The sequence below is a fragment of the Choloepus didactylus genome, chromosome 1 (genome assembly GCF_015220235.1).
Source record: "Choloepus didactylus isolate mChoDid1 chromosome 1, mChoDid1.pri, whole genome shotgun sequence".
NCBI classification, from domain to species: Eukaryota; Metazoa; Chordata; class Mammalia; order Pilosa; family Megalonychidae; genus Choloepus; species Choloepus didactylus.
Genome location: NC_051307.1, coordinates 205,331,818 through 205,345,198, shown reverse-complemented (window position 1 = coordinate 205,345,198; position 13,381 = coordinate 205,331,818). Strand labels below are relative to the sequence as shown.

Below are 13,381 nucleotides of genomic sequence, written 5' to 3'. Positions count from 1 at the left end.
TAGGTCTTTGGTCCATTTTGAGTGGGTTTTTGTATATAATATGAAGTAGGGGCCCACTTCCTTCTTTAACATGTGGATAGCCAGTTGTCCCAGCACCATTTGTTGAAGAGACTATTCTTTCCCCTTTGACTAGTCTTGATACCCTTGTTGAAAATCATTTGCCCATAAATATATGGGTTTATTTATGTACTTTAGAGGCTGTCCCATTGATCTATATGTCTATCCTTATGCCAGCGTATACCCCTTTATATATTTTTAATTTTGAATCCTGTGAATGTGTTTATTTTTAGAATAACAAAAATTTTAAACAGTTATTCCTCCTTTAATTTCTTTCCTATTTGCTCTTTCAGGAAAGTGTGCTGTATTGTCATTCAAGGACTTCCTCTCCTGCAGGCCAACTGAAATACCAGAAAATGACATTCTGCTTTGTGAGAGCCGCTACAATGAGAGTGACAAGCAGATGAAGAAATTCAAGGGACTGAAGAGGTTTTCACTCTCTGCTAAAGTGGTAGATGATGAAATTTATTACTTTAGGTAAATCTTGAGAAACAGAGGAAGAAAAAGCACTTCAGCTCTTAATAGTAAAGCTGATATCAAAATAGTATAGTCCTTGGTGGGTTGTTGGTTTTTTTAAATCTTAAATTTGAGCAATATTCTCTTTAAATAGAAAACATTAATTAATTTGGTTAAAGATTGAAGGAAAGCCCTCATAATCTTCTGGGACATGGTAACTGCCCTAACAGTGCCTTGAGCAGGACTCCAGTAATTATAGAATGGAGGTAGAAATATGTAATCCCAGTCCCTATCCTGTCTGTGAGGAGATTGCAATGTTGTATATATTGTGAAAACTCTTCTCACTATATTTAGGCAAATAGATCCCACCTTTGGACCCATTGTTTTTATGGGTATTCAGCAGAATCCTTTAAACACGAGCATCTCTGAGTAGTTAACTTCATACATACACATTTAAATTCATTCCTTTGCTGCCCCTAGAGTGTATGTTGCTGATTTAAGCAGTCCTTTGTAGACTTTAATCTGACCAATTCTGGAATGGCATTAGGTGATTTTTTTTTCTTTCTTTCTTTCTTTCTTTCTTTTTTTTTTTTTTGGTCACACCTTTTAGAAAACCAATTGTCCCTCAGAAGGAGCCCTCACCTTTGCTGGAAAAGAAGATCCAGTTACTAGAAGCTAAATTTGCTGAGTTAGAAGGTGGAGATGATGATATTGAAGAGATGGGAGAAGAGGATAGTGAGGTCATTGAACCTCCTTCTCTGCCTCAACTTCAGACTCCTCTGGCCAGTGAGCTGGATCTCATGCCCTACACTCCCCCGCAGGTGAAGATGACACATTCCTATTACTTGTCTTACTCCCACTTTGGTCTCCAGCATTACCCAACCAAAGTAATGAGACATCCTGTCCTTGCATATGTGAGCCTCGATCTAGAATTCAGCAGGAAGGGACAGATATTTTTTTTTCTTTCCCAATGCCATTGATAATTTAAAATTTAATATAAATTTTAATTTCACAGATAGCTGGTTTTAGTGGCAAGTTTAGTTACAAGGCTTCTGCCTGCCTTGTGTTGAAGAAAAGCGATAAGGAATGGTATCACCTGTTACTCTTTAGCTTTTATTGCCCTTTTGTTTTTTGCCCATTTCTTTTTAGTCACTCATTCTTTAGGATCTCATCTTTTGTTTGAAGTGACCCAAGTTGGTATTTTTATCTCATTCAGAATTTTCCCAAGACTTAATTGTGAGGTCACCATTACAAGATTGTAGTCATGGAATCCAGAGAAACTTTCATTTATTTCTTACATGGTAAGAGGCAAGGAAGAGATGTGTTTTGACCAAGAAAATGGTCAGCTAGAAACCTAACATGTCTGTATAGCAATAACTATTGAGTCATATGTTCCTGGCTCCAGAAACTTTGAACAGTTAGTCAAATACAGTGTTCTGATGCACTATAAGGGCTTTCTGTCTTACAGTCTACTCCAAAGTCTGTCAAAGGCAGTGCAAAGAAGGAAGGCTCTAAGCGGAAAATCAACATGAGTGGCTACATCCTGTTTAGCAGTGAGATGAGAGCTGTGATTAAGGCCCAACACCCAGACTACTCTTTTGGGGAACTCAGCAGACTTGTGGGGACAGAATGGAGAAACCTGGAGACAGCCAAAAAAGCAGAATACGAAGGTAAATAGAGATTAGGCACAACTCTCAGCTTTCTAGGCAAGGGGTGTGTTAAAGAATGCACGTGTGTAGACAGGTTTTACTCTCTTATTCTTACCACTTGCACATGATTTTTGTGTTGGGGACTTTCCCACACGGCACCTATCAATCAGTTTAGATGCCAGCCTTGTCCTGACTGAGCAGAGTGCTGCCCCTGGCTTGGCCTCTGATCCTGGTCTTCGTCACCCCCCAAATTGCTCAAACAAAAATATCTTGCTGTTTAAAAATTGCATGATTTTCTTCTTTCATTGAGCCCGGTAAGCACACATTTGTTGAGCTGGGGAATGATTGTACAATGTTATTAAATATTATTTTGATTAATATTTATCTGAAAGGGTCCTTTAAAATCAGTGACCTATTACAGCTTTCGATAAGCCATATGTTTAACTCCTGGCTGAGGCTTGGCTGAAGCACTTATTTCCTAGGCTGGGTCCCAGCCTGTGCTGTATCCACATTCGTAGCTACTTGTAAGGCATTTGGGGTCTCTTTGATAAAGCTCAACTGCCTGTACTTTCCTTTGACTCTACAATACAATTGCTGTGGGCAGTGAGCTATCATTCAAGAATTTGGTGGTTCTTAGCCTTTATTTAGTGACAAATACTTGAGAGAACTTTTTGTTTTCTTTTTAAAATATCAGGCATGGCTTTAATAAAGAAATGAGTAGTAACTGTTAGATTAGGCAGGACTGTTTACCTTGGAGCTATACTTTTTCTACTTGGAATTTTATATATTGGTTCATTTTGCAAGTTTAGATCTTTCCTTTCTACAGTAGTAAACCATTATTGTGCTTGGCTGGGTCCAAATCCATTATTTTCCAACAAACATAAAAAAAATTAGTTGTTAAGGCTGCCCCCGTTATTAAAGTTTATGAACCTCCATAAACTTAAACTCCATAAACCCTTAAAAGGGAATTGGGGGGGTATGGTTTATTCCTTTCAATTGTGTTACAGTTGACTGATTATTATAAAATTATCTGACAGGTTTCCCCAAGGATCTTCTTCAGAACCTTAATCCTTTGAGCTGCCCAGCCCAAAAATATTTTGTGGCAAAACTAGTTTGAGGTGCACTCCAAACTCTTTCTTGGAAACTTACAGTGCATATTCCTATGCTAAAGTCTTTAAGACCCATAATAAAGAAATCTGTTTTTTTAAATTACATGGCATTTTCTGAAACTTAACTATGTATTTGTGTAATACCCATTAATGTCCTGGAGAACTAATATTTTGTAGAACATTCTTTAAGAAACCCTAGTCAAATCCATAGTAACCTAGAACTTTGGAGAGTCCTGGTATTTCTGACCTCAGTAAAGTTAAGACCAAGTACACCACTACTCAGTTGGAAGAGTGTTAGAAATTAAGCTAGCATGGGTATAAAGGTTATTTCAAGGCAAATGAAGCCAGTACTGAGTGGACTGGTTATTTAGGATATAAATAGGAGAAATAAATGTATCTGAGGATAATGTAAAAGTAAAAGCACTTGGGGCAGGGCTGAAGACAGGGAGAATTGACAGCTTCTGGAAAAGTCTTCCAAATTGAAAGAGTCTGTGAAATTCAGTGAAGATTTAGTGAATGTGATTTATATGACTTGACCCCAGTGTCTGCCTGAGACTCAAAATCAGAACTTTTAGAGTCCTGACCCATTGAATTCAAAACCCAAAATTTGGAGTTTGGCCAACTTAGTTAAAAATTCTGTTTTTCAAGGCACTTCCCTAATTGGGCTCTGCTCAGAAAAGGCCAACAGGTAGCTAGTCCAAAATTCAATCCACAGGCTTGAACTTTTCTGTTTTTTCAACTTCATTCTTTTGCTCTCCCATTCTACTATGTCATTTGTGTAATGAAAATGCTAGAATTTAATGTAGGGGTCGAGGTCATCAATGTATTTTTTTTTTTACTGCTCGCTCAAGGAAATAGGTTGTTCAAATGGCCTTTGTTCCTCTCATTCATTGTACAGAGGATCTGTGGATTGGGACAATATTAGTGAGTGATGACAAATCTATGCAGGCAACTCGGTCACAGTCAAGAAAGCTTTGACTTACTTGACTTTCACATTCTTACACTACAGGAGGACTGGAGCTGTTGCTTTTTTATTTTCTTTAAAGCCATATGACCTTGAGCTATTTCCCCCCACCTCCTTAGATCAACAATAGCCTTTTGAATTCCATGTTGGAGGGTTAATGTCTGGCAGTTGGAGTGTGATATCATGAGTCAGGGCCACAGGTTGCTGGTTCTCTCTGTATCCTTGGACAAGTCACTACCTGTCTCCCTACCTCCATTTGCCCATGTGGAAAAGTGGGGAGGATTCCCTGTTTATGAACTGTGAAGCAAAGTCAGCCCTGTTTTGTAGGAGCTTTGGGAATACAACATTTCTACAGTTCTCTGGTAAGGGTCCAGCCTCCTAGCTCCCAGGAAGACTGGGAAGATGATCATTGGCACTGCTGGCTCTAGAGGTGCAGACACATTAGCTCAGGGAGTAAGGAGCGTAGCGGGGTGTGTTTAACAGCCACAGACACAGAACTTGCACATGCAAGTATTCCTCTTGCATTTTGGATGAAAAAAGTGTGGATTCTGGAATTTTTGCTGATTTAGGATGATTTATGGTCATTATTGAACTGCTCAGCTTTAGAAAACCTGGTTCTTTCAGTACATTGTCCATTGCTGTATATGTGTTTATATAATTCCCTGCTTCTGGTGATTGTAGCCTGGAGTATCATCCATTTTTTTCCCCTTAGGGTTTATTAAACATGTCCTCTTTGCTTCATTTGACTGTAGAAATTAGCCGTTTACTTTCCCTAAAACCTTGTGGAGGAGGCAGTGAGCTACTTTTCCCTTACAGAGTTAATTTTCTTCAGCTGCTTAACCCCCGTAACACTAACAACAGGAGTCCTCAAATCTTAGTAAAATTTAGGGCAAGAAATCAGTAAAATATAGTTAAGTAACAATTGTGTCAAAAATTATAATGGGCCATGGAATTGCTTCATGTTGAAATTATAAGTAATCTGTAATGCTATTAATATTAGAATAATGGTAGCGCTTCTCATCTTCAGGGCACCTCATGAGATTAACCACGTTGGTTACGCTGGTGATGTGTTTAAACAAAACCTGTGCTCTCTGAATGTGTGTTGCAGTCTTAACATTCTTGAAATCTTTGCAGACCAGTTCTCAAGATGGGATAGGAAAGCTGGACTCTAGGTTACCAAGTGAAATCGGCCCGACTCCTCCTGTGTTGAGACTAGTCATCTACTGTTCCTTCCATTGAGACAGAACTGTTGCCTGTGTTTTTAATAGTCCTGTTGAATGCAATGGATGGTATTTTGAATTCCTGGGTTAAAAACAGAATTGAAAATCTGAAATGCCTTTACAGAGCGGGCAGCTAAAGTTGCTGAGCAGCAGGAGAGAGAGCGAGCAGCACAGCAACAGCAGCCGAGTGCTTCTCCCCGAGCAGGCACCCCTGTGGGGGCTCTCATGGGGGTGGTGCCACCACCAACACCAATGGGGATGCTCAATCAGCAGTTGACACCTGTTGCAGGTAAAAACAGGAGCTAAGACCATTTTTTTTTCCACTTTAAGAAATTCCTTCATTTTTTTTTCTCCAATGAGGAGTAGGCCACAGTCTCTAGCCTTTTCTCATGACAGATTCCAAGTTGGAAGTCATCCATGTCGTCCTAGATCGCCTTTCCCATATGAGCAGGGCCACCCCTCTCCCCCAGAAATGGGCCTTGGGCCCAAATCTGGGGAATTGGTAGGGAGCAGCTCTTCCCTGGCTATGGGCATAGTCTGGCGATGTTCTCTACCCCTGACTGCCCTTGATAGAGCATCATAGCAGAAAGTATAAATAGACCCTGAGTTCTGTCACAGGGGGCCTCTAGAATAGGGTGTTGATTCTCCCGTCTCATTCCAGTATTCAGTTTTCCCTTGTTCTGCTGCAGCCATCCTTAAAAGATTGACCGTTTAAAAGGATTTTTGACAACAAATTGTAAATCCTTTCTTGGTCACCAACGTGCATGACTGCTAAATGGAATACAAAGTCCTTTTTCAATTCATTGTGCCCACTCTGTAATGCTTTTCTATTTAATTACATTAAACTGCATTTTCTGTTAGTATCCCAGTCACATATTTAAAAAAAAAAAAAAAAAAAGAAAGAAAATGATGAATGTGGTTTGCTTGTGTGTGTTGTCTCTGGTTCTGGTAGCCATAGCTGATTTGGCTATTCTTGAATTTAATACCCTTGTCTGACATGTCTCCATTGAGAAGCCTGCAGACCGCCTCTTGGTTCACACCTTTGTGGCCTCTCCAAGCCTGGCGAGGTCATAATAAGCCACCTGTTTCTTAAGCAAGCAATCTGACCTCTTTCACAGGGAGTCCAAGACAGTGTTCTTCAAGGCAGACTTGTTAGGATGCTGTTTTTGTTTTTGCTGTTTAAGAAAGAATAGCGTAAGATAACTTTTCTATTGTCGCTCCTAACTTTTGTGATGGCAAGTTCTCAGATGCACTATCGCTGAGCTCAGCAGTTGCACTCGCCAAAGCACGTCTGAATCATGGCTTTCAGTACTTTCAGTGTAACTGATCTAACCAGCCTGCTTTATTCCATGGCCCATTTTGGTTAATGGGGTTCCAGAGTTTCTAGAAATCAGGCCTTGAACATGGGGACTTTGAAAGTTAGAATTCCCTTGTTGACATCCTGTTTTGTTCTATTTGATCTGTTATGTTGTAGTACTGTGCCCTTGACTTAAAAAGCCCAAGGACACATTAACAAAACGAATACAAACAGCTAAAAACATTAAAAACAGCAGCTGCAGCATTTTAGCTCCCTGTTGGGGAATAACATTATAATGCTCTGATGGCTGAGGACGGTGGGCTCCTTCTAGAAAGCCCCAGCTCCATTCTCAAGAGTGTGCTGCCCAGGATTCTGGGCCCTTGGAGTGAAGGACAAGCATTCTCTATGGTAACCAGTCTTTGGTCCACAGTGGGAACCTTGCAGCTAAGAGGATGACTTTCATGGGCTTACAGTTTACAGAGGGCCCAAGCCTTATTAGCCTTGTTGCTCTTTGAGACCAGCTTTGCTTACAAGCATTAAAGCTCATTTGAACACATGTGACTGGGATAATAAATGCCAAAGTACAGTTTAATGAAGACAATGTCATGTCTTTCAGTTCTTGATAATTTCTTCAACCACAGCCCATGAAGGCTGCGTTCAGATGGGCTTTTGTAATTGAAAGCAAAGCCTCCTAACATTCTTAAATTCCCACCTACTTATCCCTAAAAGTTTATTTGTTAGTGTGGTTAAAAGGCAGTTTGGTGCATTGGATCTCCTCGTGTTTAAGATGATTGTGTTTGTTCAAAAGTATTTTTTGCTCTCTGAACTCTCATTTTTAAAAATCTCATAGTCCCATTTCATGTAAAGACATGTTGCCATTTAAATTTTGTTTTCATTGGTTTGTGTAAGTTTTTCAGTTTGCTTAGGTATGACTAATGAAACCAGCTGAATCAATCTCAGAATTTTCAGTAATTTCATAGCTTTAAAAGACATGTAACTTTTATAAAGAAATACCTTTCTAATAATTCTTTAGGGAAAGTCAAAGTAAAATGCTCAGAATCTAGAGTATTCTGCATTTCCCAAGAGCCCCTCTACAAAGAGTATTTTATTAAAATGATGTTTGGCAACCAGTGTTTGACAGAATCTCCCTCAAACCTTCATTTGTATGAGAAGCTATGACCAGAGGTGATTGCGTTTCAGGAGAAGCCTTGTGTTTTTGTTCATTGTGATCACCACAAATCCCAGAAAAGTCAAGTTGTTTTTCTTGTTTAAAAAAAAAAAAATGGCATGTGGCTTTGAAGGTCTTTTGATAGGTGAGTCCTTGACATTTTGAAATTATTTTTTTTTATTTTCATTCCCGTTTGCCAAAATACTTGTTTCCTGAAACTCTTCCCTAGCCAGCAGAAAATATTTTGTTATATAAAGATGGGTTTTGAAAATAAAGGAATAAGAGCCTCTGTTCACAGAAGTTCTGGACCTCAATTAAAATGCTTCATGTTAACTGAAGGTTTATGTGAGGACATTTATGAACTGGAAGACAGTGGTGACAACTGGCATTTTCTCGTGTCAGCAGAGCCTGATTCTCCAGCCGTTCCTCCTTAAGATCTGTGTGCAGGTGCCTGAGTGACCTGGTCTTTGGTTGGCTTGGGAGGATTTAGATTTTGTCTTTATTTTGCCACATTGTGAAATGTAAAGATGAACACTATTCCTTGTGATGGCTCTTAGAAGCTGTTCCCCAGCTCAAGCCTGAGCATGATCCATTCTCGCCAGCAGAGGTGGGGCTTGAAGGGGGGAGGACGTGGAAGTCTTGAAAAACTTTTGCCCCCAAGCTGGAGAACCATGCTTTGTGATCAGGACTGTGCGCCTCATTTCCCTCCATTCTGATTTCCCCTCATGTGTACCCATGATAGGCATATGAGTGTGGGCAGAGTGGAATGATGGGATTTATACTGTTCAATTAGAAAAGCAGTCGACAGAACTGGTCACTATATTTGAACAGCTTGCAATAATCATAACCGTGGAAAGGCTGTTACTGGAACTCCTCTTTATTAGTTAACTGAAAAAATGAAGCATATTTATTCCAGGAAAAATAACTACAAGTAATAACATACTAAGTACTAATTCATCCAGAAATGTATTTCATATTTGTAACTTTTTATTTTGTTCATTATTGCAACAAAATAATTGCACTAATTACTATTATATCATGCAGTACTAAGGGTGCTTTTTTCATTGGTAGTGCATGTGGGGGTTTTGTTATTAATTAGTTCATGTTGCATGTTAATGATGCATGTCTGAAATTTATTGTGTCCTTCAAGGCATGATGGGTGGCTATCCGCCAGGCCTTCCACCTTTGCAGGGCCCAGTTGATGGCCTTGTTAGCATGGGCAGCATGCAGCCACTTCACCCTGGGGGGCTTCCACCCCACCACCTTCCGCCAGGTGTGCCCGGCCTCCCGGGTATCCCACCACCGGGTAAGAACTTCATCCTCATTCACTCATTAATCTCATCTTCATGTTCTCTTCTTCCTCCCTCAGCCAGTTTCTCCAGGAGGTATCTGCTGCCCATTGTGGCCAGGCCTTTGCTCACTGAGAATCTCAGGGATGTCAACAGTAGGGTCTCTCCTGTGTGTTGAGCAGGTGGTCTGGCACCTGGACCCTGGGGCAACTGGCTGCCTGGCAGCAGCGCAGGACACATGGCAGAGGGCAGACTCAGCAGACCAAGGGCCGAGAGGCATACTCTGTAATCACTCATGCAATTTGACATGTGCTTTAAAAACCAAACATGCTAGAAGGCTGTGCCCTCTTATAAGTGAATGAAGTTTCCCAAATTGCTTATTCAAAGTCACATATGAAAGCACTTTTTGCTCCTGGGTGCATTTCTTCCTCTAGTGCAGTTCTTATCTCACAGAGTCCCTGCCCCATCTCCTTCTCCTCAAGCAGCCCTTCTAAGGAGATCATGGAGATTGCTAACATAGAAGTCTTCAGTAATCTGCTGGTCAGCCTGTTTTAGGAACAAAAAGGCTGGGGGAAAAATTTGCACTGAACTAGTTTTTCTGTATCTGAGTTCCCTAGGTAGGATGACATAACTTTTAAAGAATAGCATAGCCCACACAATAACCTTAGACACTGGTTTGTCAGCAGAAGCTCAGGAGTCATTTCATGTGGAAACATATAAATTGGATCCAGAAATAAACAAGTTGAAAGATTATTTTAAAGAAAACTTAGGAAAATCACAAGTTCCCATAATCGCCATCATATGCAAAAGAACTAACTCTTAGCTATAATCTAATTAGAGAGAATGTACCTTAGATGACTTGGAATAGCATTTGGTCCACTGTTTTAAATATCAGCTCAGGGCTTGGCCCAAGTGATAAAATTTGGAAGCTTGTCAGATTTGCTTATACCAGTGTTAGAACTACTGATCATAATAGGGTCATATAGGGTTTCAAATGATGCATCAGAGGGTGGGCCCAGCAGCATGCAGAATGACAGAACCTAGTAGTCTGGCCTGGAGACCCCTGCTGTACTGTTTTGTAAGTATTGCTTAGAGAATGGCCATAACTCCACAGAACTATTTGCTACAGATGTGTCCATAGAAAGAAATGTTTGTGGGGGTAGGGGCTTCATTTTGGAAATGGAGGAAGTGGCAGTCTGTGTGCAAGGTGCTGCCACAGCAGGAGTCAATCATGAAATGGTGCTTACGTGAGGCAGATAGAATTGACCATAAGTCTATGCCCTCTTATTCTGGCACAGGGTATCACACTGAGTCTGTATGAACAGGTTGGAGTTGACACCTTTTAAGTGCATGTAGGACTTGATCGGAGCCACCTCTAAGGCAGCAGTGCCCCAAGGAGCAGTGTCTTTTGGTGGGTGTTAGGTACAGCTATCCTCCTTGCCCACTTCAGATTCAAAGTAGCATTTGAAGGAAGCACCACACACCTGGTCCTAGCCAAGGAGACAGAAAAGACATCCCCCTCCCCCTTAGTGCCTAGGCATACACATGTCTGATTGGGCTTTGAGGAAGATTCAGTGATCTACTCAGTGACTCAGCTCACTTTCTCATCAGCTGCCCCTTGGCCTGGAATTTGTAAACAGAGGAAGCAGAGGGGGTTACTGATTTGTCTGTGGTGCCCTGCAAAAGCATTGCTATAGGCAACTTAGAGGGCCCCACTGTGCTGTGGGGTCTCAGGTTGATGGGTGTCCTGGGAGGATGGGAGTTAATATGTTGCTGAAGCAGCAGCTTACCCACCACAACCTCTTCCTTCATTCACAAATAATCATTAGGAGCCCATGGTGGTGCCTGTAGCCTTCTGGTTACTTGGAATATAAAAATCCTTATTTGTAACAAATAAGAGGATGTCTGATACTTTCTGAAAGTGGCATTTAGCAATTCTGGACCTTAGCCTAGTAGACTGATTCTGCCTGGTCAAGAGACCAGTATTTTGAATCCAGAGGAACTATAGGATATAAAGTTAGTTCCTTTCAATCCTTCTACACAGCTAGCAGGATTTGTTTAATCTTTAAAGAACAGCTCACCTGGATTTTGGCTGTGGTTTGTTAGTTTTTAAGGAACTGGGTCCTTGCCTATCTCTTTTTATCAGCATAGCAACTGGATGATCTGGGGATGAAAATAGCCTCAGACACTAAATTTAGGGCATCTCATTATGATCAGCTAGTGCCTGTGAGACAAAAATTGCATTTGAGAAATCACCAAAGGAGGCTTACAAAATTGTTAGCCAGAGGCGTAGTACAAATAGAGGTAGGGGCCATGAAATCTTTCTCTGTTCCTTTGTTATTTTGCATTTGAAGTGATAGCAGTGAGGCTACTCTGCTCCCATATGATCCCCTTTAAAGTGCTGCTCTATCAGATTGACATGTCCTCTCTCCACCAACACTAGTAGTGACTCCAGTTAGAACCAGAGGTGCTGATGGCCTGCTAGGGGACAGCAGGATTGTGCCTCCAGCATTAACAGAACTCCTTTAATGGTGCACTTCCACGCCCTCTTCCCTCACGTCCCTTGTGTCCTAGCACATTGAGCACTGCTGAGCCTGACTCCAATGCCGTTCCTGCTGAAATTAAACACAGGCTTCAGTTGCAGGAGAAAAATACCTTGAAAACAAGAGGTATATTCTGTCTATTAGGACTTACCTAGGGAAATATATCTAGAATTGTGTGCAGAGTCATTTCTTAGCCATTAGTAATTGACATACATCTAACAAATTGTACAAGCATTATACTTCAAGTATCTAGAAACAGAAGAATATAAATTTTGTGTTTAAATGCTACTCTACTGTTTTGGGTGGTTAGGGTTTCTTTCTACAAAGACTCAAAGGTAGAGGTCCATAGGTTTGCATTATAAACGGTGTCATTTCTTATCAGACAGTACTTTTTCAGCTACCTCAACCCCAGAGACTCTAATTGTGCCATTGCATTCTGAATTATAGGTGTGATGAACCAAGGAGTGGCCCCTATAGTAGGGACTCCAGCACCTGGTGGAAGTCCATATGGACAGCAGGTGAGTCTCTCCCAGTCCAATTTTCTAGGAGTCTCCAGAATTATAGTCACCTTCTCTCTCAGAATGTGCATGGAATGTCTTTCTGCCTCACCATGTGGTCCCATGCTCTTCCAGGTGGGAGTTTTGGGGCCTCCAGGGCAGCAGGCACCCCCTCCATATCCAGGCCCACATCCCGCCGTTCCGCCTGTCATACAGCAGCCAACAACTCCCATGTTTGTGGCTCCTCCACCGAAGACCCAGCGACTCCTCCACTCGGAGGCCTACCTGAAATACATAGAAGGACTCAGTGCTGAGTCCAGCAGCATTAGCAAGTGGGACCAGACCCTGGCAGGTAAGGCAGTCCTTTCCAAATGAGCCTTTGTGAAATACACATTTCCTCACAGCCCTATCACTGCTATTGATGTATTATATCATAGGCTAGAAGGTATCCTTTTTTCTTATACAAGTAAAATAAATTTGGAACTTCTTTGCATATTGACTTCACACATGGAAAAAATTTTTGTCAAATATCAAAGCTTAATTTAGTCATAAACATCACTGCCATTTTTTAAAGTATATCCTGAATTTTTATGATTACTTTGGGGCATATAGATACATTTGGGTAATTAAAAATTGTTGGAAAACATGTTCTCATTAGTCTATCAAATTATTCATTTACTTCAACAGACATTGTATTTTCAGTTCATACTGAAGTACTTGTCTAGTTTCTGGAGAGAAGTTTGGCAGTTACTACTCATTCTTCATTCCTAAACCAAATTTGATAGTTTTATTTATTTCAAGAGTAATAGATATGTTTTCACTTCACATGTTTACCTTTTTAGGCATTTTTGTTAGTATTGAAGTAATTATTGGATATCACAGGTGACTACAACAAAATATTAATGATTAGCTCTTTTAGGTATTTTTAACTCTTGTGTTCCCATTCTAATGGAGAATTATGTTAAATTATGCAGCTCTTTTCTGAAGTTTTTATTATAAATTAGATATTTCCTGAAATACAGAGCATGGAACAATGACACATCCTCAGCAAGGATGTTTCCGGCAAGTGTTCTCACACTAGAGTGAAATATTTTTCTGAAAACTAGGATACCTAATAAAATGATACAAGAAA

At 40.6% G+C, this 13,381-nt stretch overlaps 1 protein-coding gene across 11 annotated transcripts in view; it reads left to right on the top strand.

The window, feature by feature from the left end:
* PBRM1 (polybromo 1) overlaps positions 1 to 13,381 on the top strand; it is a 184,168-nt gene that overhangs the window by 167,821 nt on the left and 2,966 nt on the right. For 4 of the 11 annotated variants that reach the window (XM_037797937.1, XM_037797922.1, XM_037797930.1 and 1 more), the window contains 7 exons: positions 351 to 534; positions 1,124 to 1,334; positions 1,982 to 2,183; positions 5,580 to 5,744; positions 9,071 to 9,226; positions 12,200 to 12,270; positions 12,385 to 12,601. In XM_037797937.1, the coding sequence (XP_037653865.1) occupies positions 351 to 534; positions 1,124 to 1,334; positions 1,982 to 2,183; positions 5,580 to 5,744; positions 9,071 to 9,226; positions 12,200 to 12,270; positions 12,385 to 12,601 (1,206 nt within the window). The remainder of the gene's footprint in view (positions 1 to 350; positions 535 to 1,123; positions 1,335 to 1,981; positions 2,184 to 5,579; positions 5,745 to 9,070; positions 9,227 to 12,199; positions 12,271 to 12,384; positions 12,602 to 13,381) is intronic. The other 7 variants (XM_037797975.1, XM_037797966.1, XM_037797989.1 and 4 more) reach the window with 3 other exon arrangements.